Raw genomic sequence first — 19,221 nt, forward strand, 5'->3', positions numbered from 1 at the left:
CATATATCTAGTCGGGAGTGGTGCTGACTGAAAACAGATGATTTGGAGCGATTCGCGCGCCATTTGTTGGTCATTCTAAGGACTTATTGAACTGCCCTCGTACAATCTTTCCAACAGCTTTCAAACAGCTCTCTGAATCGTCGATACGTTGCTTCTTTTGTTCCATTGAAAGCAATCGCGGCACCCACTTGGAAAAAACCTTTGTCATGCTCAATTTTTCATGAAAGATTGTAAATACGCTCCAAGATAATATCTGTGTCATTTCTACAATCTCACGGACCTTTACTTTACGATTTTTAAAACTTCACTCACATTTTCCGGTGTAACGGCTTCCAATGGCCTACCCGAACGTTCCGCATCGTTTGTGTCCGTAAGACCACGTTTAAACTCAGCATACCAACGACAAATCGATGATTTGGATGCAGAGGAGTCCAGGTAACGTTTTTCAAGCCACTGCTGGGCTTCTACGGTATTTTTACCCATTGAAAAACAATGTTTAATCAACACGCGAAACTCGCTTTGTTCCATTTTTCAAACAAATTACAAAGTGACTTTACTCTAACCTCGATAACTCTGCTGTTTGTGGTCCAATCGACGTGAAATTTTTACACGTTTCATGTGAAGGTTCGCACTCTAGGAACACGTGGCTAGTTTATAGGCGAATTGTATTATTGGGCTGAATTCGCACTATGTTATGTATACGGTCGAAAGTGATTCTGTGGAGTAATAAATTATTCACTTAATCGCCATATTCAATATAGAAGGAGATGAAGAATTAACCACCAAGTAACTCAATAACTATACTTTATTTAAAAGAGAACATTGCTCGTTCTCGCCTAGTTGAGATCAACTTAGTACAATTATGAGAACATTTCGCGTTCTCGTGAGAGATGTATTCGACGGGTCGGCCGGACAGTGGCAAGCGATGCTCGAGTCGAGAGGTAAATGCTGAGGAGAGCGGGAAGGCTGAGAAAAGGCGGGAGCTAGGGGTAGGGAGAATGGAGAGCGCTACGGATAACGCAGAACCCTACTATGCTTACGCATGGTACAACCACCTGTTTTTAGTGTTGTAATAGGCGCTATGAGCGCTGTGCACAACTCCTACAAGTTTGGTACTACTAGCACCATCTCTGGGTTAGTCTCGGGACTTATTGAACGATGTGTTAATTTCAAGATCATCTTTATTTTATGCTATTTTTATTGATATTGTGTTCTAATAGAGGGTGACACTTTTTATAATATTCAAACTCTAATTTTATATAAACTTTTCTTTTTTGTTTGAATTTTTAACCAAAGAAATTAATTTGATCCGAAAAGATAAATTTTCAATTAAGAAAAGTCTCTACCGAAAAAGGCAAATTCTTAACAAAATAATTGAGTTTTCAAAAAAAATAGTTCAATTTTCAGCATAAAAAATAGGTTTTAAACTAAAATGAGAAATATTTAATAAAAAAATGCAACCATATAGATTATTTTCTTCACCAATAAATATAAATTTTAATCCCAAAATAGAATTATTATATTTAGAGTTAGAAAATTAATTTTTTAACATAAATAAAGAATTTGCCATAAAAAATGAATTAACCAGAAAATAGTTGAATTTTCAACAACAAAATAAGATTTTCTAATTAAAATCAAGAATCTTTGAGCAACAAGATTAATTTTTTTACCAGAAATGACGAATTTTCAATAAAGAGGTTGAATTTTCATGCAAAGGAGAGAAATTTTTTAACCGAACACTGTAGTAATTCAGTTATCAGTTTTAGACCATAGATATAATTTTTTTAAAACGAATTTTCAACAAAAAAAAAACATGAAAATTGAACTAAAAAATATAAATTTTCACCCCAAAATAGAATAGTTATATTTACAGTTAGAAAATTAATTTCTAAACATAAAAAAGAATTTACCATAAAAAATGAATTAACCAAAAAATAGTTGAATTTATAACAAAACAAAAAATAAAAGATTTTCGAATTAAAATCAAGAATCTTTAACCACAGAAATGAATTTTCTACCAAATCCTTTAATATTCTTATAAAGAATATAAATTTTCAACAAAACATGGAATAGTTCAATTACGAGTTAACATTTTTCACTATAATTATGAGTCTTCAGTAAAAAAAATAATTCTGACCCAAATACTTAATTTTTCGAAAAAATAGTTGAATTTTCAACCATGGAGATTAATTTTTTACCAAAAAGGACGAATTTTCAAGAAAAAACATGAAATTTCAACTAAAGAATATAAATTTTCATCCGAAAATAGAATATTTATATTTACAGTTAGAAAATTAATTTCTTAAAATAAAAAAAGAATTCACCATAAAAAAAAATGATTTTTTTTCTATCAAACATGGAGTAGTTCAGTTATCAGTTTAAAACATTAATTGTAGAAAAAAATGTCAAGAAAATTGTTAAGTTTTTAACCAATGAAAAAAAAATGTCAACCATACAGATTTTTTTTTACCTGTAAAGACGAATTTTGAACAAAAAATATGAAATTTTCACTGAAAAATGTAGATTTTCATTCCAAAATATAATAGTTATATTTACAGTTAAAAAATTAATTTCGTACCATAAAAAAATCATTTACCATGAAAAATAAATTAACCATAAAATAGTTGAATTTATAACAAGAAAAAAAAAGATTTTCGATTGAAAATTAGGAATCTTTAACCACAGAAATAAATTTTCTACCGGAAAAGACAAATTTTTCAACAAAAAATATGATATTTCCACCTAAAATGTAGATTTTCATTACAAAATATAATACTGATATTTACTGTTAGAAAATTAATTTCTTACCATGAAATTTTATTTACTATAAAAAATTCATTCACCATAAAATACATAATTGAATTTATAACAACAACAACAAAAGATTTTCTATTAAAAATGAGAAATCTTTAACCACAGAAATGAATTTTCTACCAGGAAAGACTAATTTTTAACAAAAAACATGAAACTTCAACTAAAAAATATAAATTTTTATTCCAAAATAGAATAGTTATATTTACAGTTAGAAAATTAATTTCTTAACATAAAAAAATAATTAACCATAACAAATTGATTTAACATAAAAAATGATTTACCATAAAACTGAATTAACCATAAAATGGTTGAATTTATAACAACAAAAAAAAAGATTTTTGAATTAAAATTAGGAAACTTTAACCACAAAAATGAATTTCCTACCAAGAAAATTAATTTTTTTGCCATAAAAGACGAATTTTCAAAATACATCAAATTTCTACAAAATAGTTGAATTTTTATTTAAAGAAGATAAAATTATGACAATAAAAAATTAAATTTCAATAATAAAAAAACAAGAATTTTTAACAAAATAGTTAGATTTTCAACCAAATAAATGGATTTTTAACTATAATGATGGGCCTTCAAAAGAAAAAATTAATTTTTTAAAATTATTTAAAAAGAAAATTAATTAATTCAAATAGATTTTTGAATGAGAATGATAAAACTTTAATCATAAAAATGAATATTCATCCAAGAGGATAAATTTTCAATCCGAAACATATGACTTTTTTTAAACAAAATACATGAATTTGCAATAAAATAATTAAATTTTCAGAAATAAAAGAAAAGGTTTTTGAACTAAAATGAGGAATCTTTAATAAAAAATAATATAAATTTTCAACCGAAAAGATTAATTTTCTACGAGAAAAGACGAATTTTACATGAAATCAAAGAAATGAATTTTCAAATTTAATTGTTAGTATTCAATAAAAAAAAAATTTTTTATGAAAGAAAGTCATATTTTCAATAAAAAACATGCATTTTCATACAAAAAATAGTTCTCTGAATTGAAATGAGGAATCTTTAATCAATAATGGATTATCAATCAATAATTCACAAATAGGGAATAGTTCAATTATCAGTTTATAAAATTAATTTTTAACAAAGTAGTTAATTTTGTAACGATAGAAATAAATTTGCAACTATAGTCATTAGTATTCAATCAAAAAATTAATTTTGAACCCAATCGATATATTTTCGACAAAAAAGAAAATTTTTTATAATAAAAAACGTATTTGCCATAAAAAACAGATCCACCATAACAAACCAATTTATCATAAATTAGTTGAAGTTTAAAAAAAAAAGATTTTTGAATTAAAATGAGGAATCTTTAACCACAAAAATGAATTTTAACCAAATAGTTGAATTTTCATATACAAAATACAAATTTTCAACAAAACACAGATAATTTGTATTATTCGTTAAAAAATTAATGTTCAACCTATCAAAGAAATTAATTTTTTATTATAATGATGAGTCTTTATTTAAAAAATTAATATTGAACAAAATACTTAATTTTCGACAAAAAAGAAGAATTTTCAACTATAGAGATTAATTTTTTACCAAAAGGACGAATTTTCAACATGAAATATGAATTTTTAACTAAAAAAAATATCAATTTTCAACCCAAAATGAAATAGTTATATTCACAGTTGAAAAATGATTTTCATAATGAGTTCAATAAAATAATTTTGTTACTAAAGAAGAAAAATTTTCAACAGCAAAAAAACATGAATTTTCAACCAAAAAATAGTTTTTTGAACTAAAATGAGGGATATTTAGTAAATGAAATGAATTTTCAAGCAAAAAAATGTTAACAAAATAAGATAAATTTTCAACAAAAAACATGCATTTTTAACCAAAAATATAGTTTCTTTAATTGAAATGGGGGATATTAAATAAACAAATGGATTTCCAACCATGAAGATTAATTTGCTGCTAAAAAATACGAATTTTCAACAAAATATATTATTTTTTAACAAGCCTTCAAGAAGAATAAATAATTTTTATTTAAATATATGTATTTTCGACAATATAGATGGATTTACCATAGAAAATGGATTTACTATAAAAAACGAATTTACCATAAAAAAGATAAATTTGCAAATCAAATAAATTAATTTTGAACCGGCAAAGATAAATTTGTCAACCAATAAGATTAACTTTCTAACAAAAATGAATGACAGTTTAACAAGATAATTGAATTTTCAAGTAAATAGTTAAATTTTTAAATCAAATAAAAAATGGTTATCAGATATTCCTCATCTTTCGATCAAAAAATTGCATATTTTTTCGTAAAAATACAACTGTTTATTTATAAAATGCAACTGAATATCCTACTTTAGGCAATTCTTGTTTTTAATAGGTTTTTATGAATTGTTATATTATTTATTTTGATTTTTGAATTATAAAATTAAGGAAGTGAATAAAGTAACTTTTTAGGTAACTTTAAGTTACTTTATCTAATAACTGTAACTAGTTACTAAAAAAAATAATGTGCAGAATTACTGAAAGTAAAACGAAGAATCCAACGACCAAATTTGGACAAACACCATAAAATGTTTCTGTTGACATTTGAAAAAAAAATAACAATTTTTGCCTAAAAAAGGAAGGAAAAGAATTTATTTTTTGGACAAAAATAAAAAGGAGGCAAGAAAAATTATAATTATAATGAGAATTTGATAATAATAAAAATAAAAAAGACGAAAGAATAAAAAAGAGAATGAAGGAGATTTGGTTGGCTGCTTTCTTATTTTTATTTATTTTTTTTATTTTTGTCCAACAAAGAAATTTTTATTTTTTAGGAAAAAGCTGGTTTATTTTTTTTTCAGGATTTCTGCTGATTAATTGGATTATTGAACGTTAAATAGGATTTTTAATTTAATTTTAATCTCATTTAAATTTATTTAATTTATTTATAAATAAAAATATAAATAAACAAGATAACAATTCATAAAAACTTGTTAAAAAAACAAAACGAAAACGAGCATTACTTAAAGTAGGATTTTTCAGGTCCATTTTCTAAACAAACAGTTGTATTTTTTACGAACAAAATATGAAATTTTTGTATCGGAAGATGAAGAATATCTGATAGAAATTTTTTATTTGATTTAAAAATTTAACTATTTACTTGAAAATTCAATTATTTTGATAAAAAATCGTTTGTTTTTAAGACAGTGAATCTTATTAGTTGCAAAATTTATCTTTTCGGTTCAAAATTAATTTCTTTGATTTGCAAATTTAACTATTTTATGGTGAATTCGTTTTTTATAGTAAATCCATTTTTATGGTAAATTCCTTTTTTTGGTAAAAAAAAACTAATTTTTAACTGTAAATATAACTATTCTATTTTTGGTTGAAATTTTTTTTTCAGTGGATAACTCATATTTTTTGTTGAAAATTCGTCTTTCTAGCAGCAAATTAATCTTCTTGGTTGGAAATCCATTTATTTATTTAATATCCCCCATTTCATTTTAACAAACTATTTTTTTGTTGAAAATGCGTTTTTTGTGGAAACTTTGTCTTACATTTTAGTAAAATTTTGTTTTTTGGAAATTCATTTTATTTACTGAATATCCGTCATTTTAGTTCAAAAAACAATTTTTTGGTTGAAAATTTAACTTTCTTTTTTGCTAAAAATTTGTCTCCTTTGGTAAAAAAAAGTCTTTTTTATTGAACTCATTATGAAACTAATTTTTTAACTATAAATATAACTATTTCATTTTGGTTTAAAAATTGATATTTTTTAGTTAAAAATTTCGGTTTTATGTTGAAAACTCGTCCTTTTGGTAGAAAATTAATCTCTATGGTTGAAAATTCATCTTTTTTGTCGAAAATTAAGTATTTGGTAAAAAATTATTTTTTTTATTGAAGACTCATCATTATAATACAAAATTAATTTCTTTGGTAGATTGAACATTAATTTTTTAACGAATAAATGATCTGTTTCGTGTTTTGTTGAAAATTTATCTTCTGTATATGAAAATTCAACTATTTGGTTGAAAATTCATGTTTGTGGTTAAAGATTCATTATTTTAATTCAAAAATCTTTTTTTTTTTTTAAACTTACACTGTTTTATGATAAATTCGTTTGTCATGTGTTATGTTCCCTTATTTCAATTTAGAAAACTATTTTTTGGTTGAAAATACATGTTTTTTGTTGAACATTTTTTTGTTGTGAAAAATTAATTTTTTTTATTGAATGCTGATTATTATAGTTGAAAATTCATTTCTTTGTTTAAAAAGTTAACTATTTGTTTGAAAATTGTTTATTTTTTAAAAATTAAAAATCAATTTTTTTAACTGTTAATTGAACTACTCCGTGGTTAAAGATTCATCATTTTTATTCAATTTTTGTTTATAAATCGAACTATTTTATAATAAATTCATTTTTATGGTAAAAACTTATTTTTTTAACTGTAAATATAACTATTCCATTTTGGGTTAAAAATGTATATCTTTTAGTTGAAAATTCGTCATTTTTAGTCAAAAAATTAATGTCTTTGGTTGAATATTAATCTTTTTTGTCGAAAATTCGACTATTTGGTTCAAAATTAATTTTCTTCTATTAAAAAATCATCATTATAGTTTAAAAATCCATTTCTTTGGTTGAAAATGTAACTATTTTGTTTAAAATTCTCTTTTGTTTTTAAATTATTTTTGTAGTTGAAATTTTATCTTCTTTACATGAAATTCAACTATTTGGTATAAAATTGATGGATTTTGTTAAAATTTCGTCTTTTTTGGTAGAAAATCATTTTTATGGTTAAGGATTCCTCATTTTTATTCAAAAATCTTTCTTTTTCTGGTTGAAAATTCAACTAATTATGGTTAATTCATTTTTTACGGTAAATGAATTTTTTATGATCAATACTTTTTATATGTTAAGAAATTAATTTTCTAACTATAAATATAACTTTTCTGTTTTTGGATGAAAATTTATATTTTTAAATTTAAATTTCATGTTTTTTTTTGTTAAAAATTCGCCTTAATTAGTAAAAAAAAATATCTATGGTTGAAAATTCATTTCATTTGTTAAGAATTTAACTATTTTCTGAAAACCCCTTTTTTTAAATTAATTTTTTAATCTTATAACTGAACTACTCCCTGTTCGATTGAAAATTGATATTTTTTGCATGAAAATTTTACTACTTTGCTGAAAATTATTGTATTTTGTTGAAAATTTGTCTTTTCTAGTAGAAAATTAATCTTTTTTGTAAAGAATTCATGTTTGTGGTTAAAGATTCATTATTTTAATTCAAAAAATTGTTTTTAAAAACTTTAAGTGTTTTATGATAAATTCCTTTGCTACGGTGAATCTGTTTTGTATGGTAAAAAGTTATCCTTTTTTGCCGAAAATATATCTATTGGGTTGAAAATTAATTTTTTTATTGAATACTAATAATTATGGTTGCAAATTTATTTCTATGGTCACAAAATTAACTAGTTTGCTAAAAATGAATTTTATAAACTGATAATTGAATGAGTACGTATTTAGTTGAAAACTTACCTTCTTTACACGAAAATTCAACTAGTTGGTTAAAAATTGATGTATTTTCTTGAAAATTCGCCTTTTTTGTTAGGAAGTTAATCTTCTTGGTTGAAAATCCATTTTTAATTAAAGATTCCTCATTTCAATTCAGGAAACTACTTTTTTGTTGAAAATGTATGTTTTTTGTTGAAATTTTTTTTTTTTTCATTGAATACTGATAATTATAGTTAAAAAGTCATTTCTTTGTTTAAAAATTTAACTATTTGTGTGAAAATTGTTTTTTTTTAATTAAAAATTAATTTTTTTAACTGTTAATTGAACTACTTCGTGTTTGGTTGAAAATTAATATTCTTCATTTAAAAATTCAACTATTTTTGTTGAAGATTCATGAATTTTATTTAAAATTTCGTCTTTTGGGATCGAAAATTAATCTTCTTGGTAGAAAATTCGTTTTTTTTATTATAATTCATTTTCTTGGTTCAAAATTATATTCTTGGTTGAAAATTCATTTTTATGATTAAAGATACATCATTTTTATTCAAACATTTTTTTTTAAATCGAACTATTTTATGGAAAATTCGTTCTTTATGGTAAAAAATTATTTTCTCAACTGCAGACATAACTATTCCATTTTGAGTTAAAAATTTATATCTTTTATTTTAAGTAAAAAAATTAATGTCTCTGGTTGAGTATTAATCTTTTTTATCGAAAATTCGAATATTTGGTTCAAAATTAATTTTCTTCTGTCAAACAATCATCATTATAGTTAAAAATCCATTTCTTTGGTTGGAAATGTAATTATTTTGTTTTAAATTCTCTTTTGTTTTTAAATTTTTTTTTTAAATTTTATCTTCTTTACATGAAATTCAACTATTTGGTAGAAAATTGATGTATTTTGTTGAATAGGATTTTAAATCTGATTTTAATCTCATTTAAATTTTTTTAATTTTAATTATAAATCAAAATCAAAATGGAAATCTTTTTTAGGATTGAAAACACCTGCTTTATCAATTACCTCTTCGCGTCTTACCTTGCAATCCTCTCGTCAAGATTGCTCATTAGCGGGAATCCGCGAAGACAGTATTAATCAATTTAACGGATCCTCTGATAAATCTATTTGCGGAAGCAAATCTCGAGAAACGTCTGGACCTCAGGATGAACTTCTGGAAATTTTAAACGATTTTAAAAATAACGTTTTTACCATTTCTGAACTCGAGACACTCGTCGAGGATTGGAAAAATCGAAATGATGTGCAACAAAGTTTTAAAGATAAGCAAAGACAACTGACTGCCATGAGGGAGGAATACGAGAGGATACAGAAAAAAATTAAGGATGATATGAAAGCTCCAACCCCTTTTGAAAGGATACGAAAATTATTCACTAAAGGAAAAAAAGGTCAGAATTATCAAGGTTTTAATTTTTTTTAAGGGGAAATTGCTTCTGATCACAGTTAAATTAAAGTTTTCATTATTTTAATAATTTTGTTCAATTTAGAAAAGTGATTTCTATTTTATCTGCAGTCGCAGATTTTTTAGATTAACTCAATTTATTCCAATTAAATCCTTATTTATTATTGTATACTTATTATTTTCTATTACGAGAAAAATCTTTTGTAATTATTTTCTCTCAGATTTTTTATTTTCAAAAATAGAGAAATAATAATTTTCTTATTTTGGAGTTCATAATTTTAATTGAACATTTCGTCTCTTTTGGAAAATGTAAATATTTTTTTGAAAACCAATTTTTTTAGAATAAAGACTGAACTATTCTAGTAGAAAATTATACTATTTTGCTGAAATTTTTTTTTGTTGTTAGGTAAGAATGAGATTTTTAACAGAAAAATTAACTATTTTATTTTTGGTAGAAAATGTATATTTTTTTGGATGAAAATTGATCTATTTGGTTGAAAATTTATATTTTTTATTTAATATAATTTATCTATTTTGTGGAAATTTCGTCTTTTTGGAGAAAATTAATCTTCATATTTAAAAAATCATCTTTTTGGCATAAAATTCAACTGTTCCAGTTAAAGATTCATCAGTTTGGTTGAGAATTAATTTCTTCAACTTAAAATTTAACTATTTAATTTTTTTTAATTAATCTTTTCTGATTCAAAATTCAATAATTTGGATGTTTATATTGAAAATTCAAGTATTTTGTTTTAAAAAAGCGATTTTCTTTTCGTAAAAAATTATATTTTTCTTTTTTATCTTTTTCTTTAGAAGTTAATCTTCTTTTCGGTTAAAAATTCAAATATTCCAGTTTAATATTTATTATTTTAGTTGAAAATTCATCTTTTAGTTTGGAAATAAAATTATTTTGTTGAAATTTAAACTCTTTTGTTAAAACTTAATTTTTTTGTTGTTGAAGGTTCATCGTTTTAATTTAAAGTTAATTTCTTTGGTTGAAAAATAAGCTGCTTCATTAAAAATTTGTTTATTATTTGGATGTATTTTGGTTGAGAATTTTTTTTTTTTAACTAAAAATTTAACTATTATTCCAGTTTAATAGTTCATAATTTTAGTTAAAAATTCATCTCTTTGGTTGAACATTCACTTTTTGACTAAAAATTTGATCATTCAATTTTTGGTTGAAAAATGATATTTTTTAATAGAAAATTTATCAGTTTGGTTGCCAATTTATTTCTTTAACTGAAAATTTAATTATTCCATTTTTGTTGAAAATTGATAGTTTCTAGTTCAAAATAAAATAATTTAAATAAAAAATGGTATTTTTTAATTAAAAATTCAACTATTGCGTTGAAAATTAACGTATTTTGTTTTAAAAGAAGTCAAAATCGACTTTTTTTTTAACAAAATACGTGAAAAATACGGTTAAAAATGCAAGTATTTAAATTAAATATTTATCTTTTTCTTTGAATATTCATTTCTGATTGAAAATGTAACTAATTTGTTAAAAATCAATTTTTTTAACTCAAAATCTAACTTCCAGTAGAAAATTGTACTATTTTGCTGGAAATTCTTTTTTTTTCTTGTTGCTTAAGAATTAGATTTTCAACAGAAAAATGAATCATTTTATTTTTGGTTGAAAGTGTATATTTTTTGGATGAAAATTCAATTACTTGGTTGAAAATTTATATTTTTTGTTTAGAAATTAAACTAGTTATTCGAAAAATTATCTATTTTGTGTAAAAAATAAATCTTCGTGGTTTAAAATTAATCTTTTTGGTATAAAATTCAACTATTCCAGTTAAAAATTTATCATTTTAGTTGAAAATTCATCAGTTTGGTTGAAAATTAATTTCTTAAACTGAAAATTTAACTATTCCATTTTTTATTGAAAATTGATCTTTTCTAGTTCAAAATTGAATAATTTTGATAAAAATTGAGCTTTTTATGTTGAAAATTCAAATATGTCGTGGAAAATTCACGTATTTTATTTTAAAAAATCGATTTTCTTTTGTTAGAAAATTATCTTTTTCTTTGGTCGTTAATCTTCTTTTCGGTTAAATTTAAATATTCCAGTTCAATATTTATTATTTTAGTTGAAAATTCATCTTTTAGGTTGGAAATAAAATTATTTTGTTAAAAGTTATTTCTTTGTTGTTTAGGGTTCATCGTTTTAATTTAAAATTAATTTTTTTCGGTTGAAGAATGAGCTGCTTGATTAAAAATTGTTTTTTTTTTTTTTTTTTTGGTTTTTGGTTGACAATTTTTTTTCTTTAACTGAAAATTGAACTGTTATTCCAGTTTAATATTTTTTTTTGCCAAAAATTCAATTATTATAGTTAAATATTTAGCATTTTAGTTGAAAATTCATCACTTTGGTTGAAAATTAATTTCTTAATTTGAAAATTGATATTTTCTAGTACAAAATACAACAATTTTGATAAAAAATAGTGTTATTTAATTGAAAATTCAACTATTGCGTTGAAAATTTACATGTTTTGTTAAAAAATTCGATTTTCTTTTGATAGAAAATTATAATTTCCTTTGCAGGTTAATCTTCTTATTTAAAAATTCTTCTTTCCGATTAAAAATTCAAGTATTTCAGTTAAATATTTATCTTTTTCTTTGAAAATTAATCTTTGATTGAAAATGTAACTACCTTGTTAAACCCCAATTTTTTAAACTAAAAATTTAATTATAACAATAGAAAATTGTACTATTTTTTTAAAATCCTATTTTTTCTTTTCAGTTAAGAATTAGATTTTTAACAGAAAACAAACATTTTATTTTTGGTTGAAAGTGTATATTTTTTAAGATGAAAATTTATGTATTTTGTGGAAAATTCGCTTTTTTTAAATTAATCTTTACAGTTAAAAATTCATCTTTTTGATATAAAATTCAAATAATCCAGTTAAACATTTACCATTTTAGTTGAAAATTTGTTAGTTTGGTTGAAAATTAATTTCTCAAACTGAAAAATTAACTATTCCATTTTTTATTGAAAATTTATCTTTCCTAGTTCAAAATTGAATAATTCATCTTTCTGGTTTAAAATCCATGTATCCCAGTTAAATATTAAAAATTTTATTTGAAAATGTAATTTTTTTTAAATTATTTTTTTGTGTGAAATTTTTTTTTTAACTGAAAATTTAACATATTCCAAATGAATATTCCACAGTTTTAGTTGAAAATTCATCTGTTTGGTTGAACATTAATTTTTTTAAATTACAATTTAATTATTTAAGTTTTGTTTGACAATTTATCTTTATTAGTAAAAATTAATTTGTTTGTTTGAAAATTTAACTATTACAGTTTAAGATTCATTGTTTTAGTTGAAGACTCTTATGTTTGGGTTAACATTATTTTTTTCAACTAAAAATGTTACTATTCCATTTTCGGTTGAAAATGATCATTTTTGAGTTCAAAATTCAGCTATTTAGTTGAAAATTTGTCTTCTTTAATTAAAAATTCAAATATTTTTTTAAAAAATCATGTATTTTGTTAGAAGATCGTTTTTTTCTGGTAGAAAATTAATCTTTTTGTTTAAAAATTAATCTTCTTGTTTAAAAATTCATCTTTTTGGTTTGAAAATTAACTAATCCAGTTCAATATTTATAATTTTATTTTACAGTTCATCACTTTGGTTCAAAATTCAACTATTTTGTTGAAATTTCGTTTTTTCGAAAATTAATTTTTTCACACTGAAAGTTTAACTATTTCACTTTTTGTAAAAAATTGATATTTTGGGTTAGTTTAGTTATTTTTATATTAGTTTAATCTGCAAGGCAAAAGAACGAATTTTTTTAGAAGAGAATTTTACTCATAAAAAGATGCATTTTCAATTTAAAAACAAAATTATCAAATCACGAAATAGTTCAATTTTTTACCAAAGAGAAATGTTTAGCAAAGTAGTTGAATTTTCAACCAAGTAGTTAAATTTTTAATAAAAAATGATGAATTTTCAATTTAAAAAAATTAAGTTTTTAATAAAATCTTTGAATTTTTAAACAAACTGCTTAATTTTCAACAAAAACATTTCATTTACAACCAAATAGTTAAACAAAAGAGATTAATTTTTTAGTAATAAAATCAATTTTCAAAAACTTGTTGAACTTTCAACCAATCATTTGAATTTTTTGATGAAAAATGATGAATTTTTACAAAAAAAACGAATTTTTAAAAATGCAGTCGAATTTTCTAACAAAAAGGATGAATTGGAAAAAAAATTTGATTCTTCAACAAATTCATTAAATTTGCAAATGAAATATTTGAACCTTCAAGTCAAAGGGACGAATTTTTGACAAAATAATTAAATTTTCTACCAAAGAGATGAATTTTCTATTGATAAAATGAATTTTCAACATTTTAGTTCTGCTTTCAATCAAGCAGTTGAATTTTTATAAAAACTTATGAATTTTTAATAAAAAATGGGAGTTTTTAAAATTACTGTCAAATTTTTCGCAAAAAAAGATGAATTCTTAACAAATAGTTAAAATTATAAACAAAATTTTTAAATTTTTAACCAAATAGTTGAATTCAAAACACATTTTTAATTTAAAAAAATGAATCCTCAACGAAAAATGTAACCTACTTAATATTTTAACTGAAAAATATTTTAATTTTAAATCAAAAAGTGTTGAATTCTACAAAAAAAAAATTAATTTAATATAAAAATTAATTGAATGCAATCAAAAAAGACAAACTTTCAAAATCACCAACCAAAAATAATTAACTTTTAACCATAAAGTTTTCATTTTTAATAGAAAAAAAAGAATAAATTTATATTTATATAAACAGGAAAAAATTGTCAGTCAGAAAACAGAAAAAATTTCTAACCAAATTGTTTGACCAATAATAGTTATATTTTCTATTTAAAAAAAAATTGTCAACCAAAAGTTATCCAAATAAAAAACAAATTTTTAATCAAGAGAGTCTTAACAAAAGAGTTTAAATTTCAACAAAATAATTTTATTTCCAATCTAAAAGGTGAATTTTCAACTAAATTGAGAAATATTTAACAGGAATATTTTTGAATTTTTAACCAAAAAGAAGATTAACTTCTAAAGAAAAAGATAATTTTCTACCAAAAGAAAATCCATTTATGTTTTTAAACCAAACAGTTGAAATTGCTCCTAAGAAACTAGAATTTGAAACCCAATAAAACAAATTTACAATAAAAAAGTTAAATTTGCAGGCAAAAAATACGAGATTTCTGCAAAACAGTTCAATTTGAAACCAAGAAGATTAATTTTCTACCAAAAAAGACCAATTTTCAACAAAATGTATAAATTTTTAACTAAAAATTAAAAATTGTTAGCAAAAATGGAATAGTTAAATTTTCATTAAAAAAATTAATTTCAAACAAAAAACAAACGAATTTTCTACAAAATTGTATAATTTTTATCCAAAAGAGATAAATCCTGAACTGAAATCTGCATCTGCACCCAATAATTAGAACAAAAAAGAATTGAAAAATTAATTAAATAATTTTAATTTTTACAGATTCTTCGAAAGATTCTTCTCATCATAATGAAGATTCTGCTTCAATAAGCAAGAGCGAAAATATGAACGGCACACTCGCTGATCGCAGACCAGTGAGCAGTTTAAGTCTCCACAGTGTTTCAAGTAAGCAATTTTTATTTATTTTTTTTACTAATTTTTGTTTTATTTTTTGTATTTTTTTTTCTAAAGAAGTTTGAAAATTCCAGAGTTGACGGGTCTGCTTTTGAAAAAATTGTAGGTCAACTTTTAAAAAAATACGGTCAATTAAATTGAATTTTAAAATATTCTACCGATCGCAGACTTATTCAAAAATTCTGATAAATATATTATTTTCAGTAAAAATAAAATAATTTTTAATCAGAAGAAATTAATTTTTAAGAAAATAGTTTAATTTTTAACAAAATTCGTGAATACAAAAAACAGTTAATGTTTTAACCAAAGAAATAATTTTTGAGTTAAACTGATGAATCTTCAACCAGAAAAAAAAAGAATTTTTAACCAAATAGTTAAATTTTTCACGAAAAAAATGATTTTTAAACGAAGAAGATTAATTTTCCACTGAAAGTTGAATATTTATATTTTTAACAAAATATTTGATTTTTCACCTGAAAAAGAAAAATTTTCGACATAAAAAATAGTTAAATTTTCAACCAAAAAGACAATGTTTCAATCAAGAAGATTAATTTTGATCAGAGCACATAAATTTATAACGAAATAGTTAAATTTTTAGTTTAATAAAATAATTTTTAATTATAAGATACTAATTTTTAATTAAATATTTGAATTTTCGACCAAAAAGATTATTTTTCAACTAAGAATGTTAATTTTCTACCAAAAAAGTAGATTTTTAATTAAACAAGATCATTGTTTCACCGAAAGTGGAACTCAGTCAAAAACAGTATTTACAACAAAATAGTTAAAATTTCAATGAAAATAAGTGAATTTTTTCAACAAAAAATGCAATAGTTAAATTGTCAGTTCAAGAAATAATTTTCAAGAAAAATAACGGAATTTTCAACAAAATAATTAAATTTTTAAGCAAACAAATACATTTTCAACCAAAAAGAGAAGTTTTAAAACAAAAAATTTATTTTTTACTAAAAAGATTAATTTTGATTAAAATACGCGGGTTTTCAACCAAATAGTTAAATTTTCTCCAACAAAAAAGATGGATTTAAAGAAAAAATTAATAGTTAGATTTTCTGTAAAAAGAAAATAATTTTCAATGGAGAGAAACTAATTTTCAACAAAATAGTTAAATTTTAAACGAAAGAAATAATTTTTCAACCAAACAGATAAATATTTTACTAGAAAATTAATTTGTAAGAAAATACGTAAATTAAAAATAAAAATTTAATTTTTAACCAAATTGTTCAATTTTTTACAACAAATTTTTTTTAGAAGAAGATTAATTTTCTGCCAAAAAGTCGAATTTTCAACAAAATATCAGAATTTTGAACTGGAACATATATATTTTCAGCAAAAAAAATGGAAAAGTTCAATTCTTTGTTAAAAAAATTAATTTTTAAGAAAACGACATCAATTTTCAAGAAAAAGTCAAATTTTCGCGTGAGGAAATAATCTTTGAAACAAGAAGATTAATTTTCTATAAACAAAAAAATGTTTTTATCAAAGTATACAAATTTGCAAACAAACCCTTGATTTTTTAACCAAAAAAACTGGTGGATGTTCAGCCAAAAATGAAATACTCAAATTTTCATTGAAAAAAAAAATAGTTTTAAAAAAGAGGCCTATAACAAATTAGTTAAATTATTAACTAAAAAAATTATTTTTCAACCAAAAATACGATTTTTAAACCAAAAATATAACTTTTCAATCGAGAAGATTAATTTTCTACCAACAAATTAATTTTTAACAATATACGTGAAATTTTAATAAAATAGTTCAACATTTAACCAAATAAATTTTCCATTAAATTTATGAATCCTAAAAAAAATTAATTTTTAACCAAATTGTTCAATTTTCGACCAAAAGATAAATTTTCAACGAAGAAAATTAATTTCCTATAGAAAGTGGAATTTTCAACAATACATTTGAATTTTTAAATAAACAATATAACTTTTCCATCGGAACTTGAATCGTTATATATTCATTAAAAAAATGTTTTAACAAGAGAGATAAATTTTTAACAATAGAGATAAATTTTCAAGCAAAGAAATAAATTTTTAAACAAAAAGATTAATTTTTATCAAATACACTAATTTTAAATCAAACAAAATGATGAATCATGAAACAAAAAAATAAATTTGTAACAAAGTAGTTATACTTTCAAAAAAGTAGTTGAATTTTCAACAAAAAAGTATTAATCCTGAATGAGAAAACTATTTTTTGATATTACAAAAAGAAATTTTATTCATGAAAAAAAAAATTCAAGAAAATGTTTAATTTTCCTGCCAGAAAGATAAATTTTCTAGAATACAGTCAAATTTTAATATCTAAAATGTTAATTTTCCACTAAAAAGTTAGCATCGAATAAAAGCTATATAGTTTAATATATGAAAATATTAATTTTGTAAATTAAAGTTTAATTAAAAATTTTATTGCTTCAAAAAGTTAATAAAATTTATTCTTTTAATTTCAAAAATTAATGTTCTTAAAATAAACTATTTCTTGACATTTTCAACTAATGAAAATATTTATATTAATTGTTTTTTTTGAAGATTTATTTATTTTTATTATATGTTTAAGAATATTATTAATATCTTTGAGTTTAAAAAATATTCAAAAGGTTCAACCCGTAAATACAAATTTTCCACCAAAAAGAATGACATATTTAAGAAAATTTTTTAATTTAAAAAAAGAAAGAATCAAATTAACTTTAATGTCAGATTATCAAAAATTTCTACCCTATTTTATTATTTAAATCTGCATAAGAATTTTGAAAAAAGATGTAAGAATCCAAATTTTATTCAACAGGTTCTTCCTCATCAGGTCGAATGAGTATTGTTAGTGGTTGCAGTGGAACTAGCCTAGGAGATAGTGGAACACATTCTGACACTGAAGACCGAAGAGTAAGTCTCACAAAAACAACAAATTTAAAATATCGAGTTTAAAAACATAAATCTTTCGAATATTATTTATATTTTATTTTTACTTGTTTTTAGATACAAAATTCGAGGGAAGATAAATCGGGTATGCTGTCTTATGAAATTCCACCTGCACCGAAACCATTTACTGGCAGATATTCTCCTGCTCGATGTACGCCTTCGCCTCGTGTTCAAATGAATAGTGAAATTGATCTTCGAAGTCCAAGTGCTGCAAGAATTCCTCAAAGTAGTGAACATTATATTGCTTTTCCTCCTTCTGGATTACCAATTCACTGTAAGTATCAAATCTTATTTTTTAAGTGCTTTTTTATCATTATGTTGACTAGTAGTCTATAAAATTTTTACAATTTTTATTTTCACACTTTTTATTTTCACTCTTTTTATTTTGAAGATTTTTTATTTTCTACACTTTTTGTTTTCAACACTTTTTATTATCCACGCCTTTTCTTTTCACAATTATTATTTTCCACATTTTTTGTTTTCTACACTTTTTATTTTCACACTTTATTTTTCACGCTTTTTATTTTTCTTGCTTTTTATTTCCATTCTTTTCATTTTTCACACTTTTTATTTTCAACACTCTTGATTTTCAACCCTTTTTATTTTTACACTTTTTATTTTCCACCATTTTTTATTTTCACATTTTATTTTCCATGCTTTTTATTTCTACACTATTTTTTTCCACAATTTTTATTTTCAACCCTTTTTATGTACACACTTTTTATTTGACAGATTTTTTATTTTTCATACTTTTTATTTTCCTTGCTTTTTATTTCCATTCTTTTTTTTTGTGCACACTTTTTATTTTCAACACTTTTTTATTTTCAATCCTTTTTATTTACACACTTTTTATTTCACAGATTTTTCATTTTCACACTTTATTCACCGCACTTTTTATTTTCCACGCTTTTTATTTCTACACTTTTTATTTTCC

The 19,221-nt window shown here is 22.3% G+C and overlaps 1 protein-coding gene across 2 annotated transcripts in view; it reads left to right on the forward strand.

Moving 5' to 3' along the window:
• LOC117182201 (phosphoinositide 3-kinase adapter protein 1) overlaps window positions 1-19,221 on the forward strand; it is a 187,806-nt gene that overhangs the window by 160,040 nt on the left and 8,545 nt on the right. For both annotated transcript variants that reach the window (XM_033375263.1, XM_033375264.1), the window contains 4 exons: window positions 9,296-9,703; window positions 15,220-15,342; window positions 18,157-18,251; window positions 18,345-18,561. In XM_033375263.1, coding sequence (XP_033231154.1) covers window positions 9,296-9,703; window positions 15,220-15,342; window positions 18,157-18,251; window positions 18,345-18,561 — 843 coding nt within the window. The remainder of the gene's footprint in view (window positions 1-9,295; window positions 9,704-15,219; window positions 15,343-18,156; window positions 18,252-18,344; window positions 18,562-19,221) is intronic.

Source organism: Belonocnema kinseyi, chromosome 10 (genome assembly GCF_010883055.1).
Source record: "Belonocnema kinseyi isolate 2016_QV_RU_SX_M_011 chromosome 10, B_treatae_v1, whole genome shotgun sequence".
Lineage (NCBI taxonomy): Eukaryota > Metazoa > Arthropoda > Insecta > Hymenoptera > Cynipidae > Belonocnema > Belonocnema kinseyi.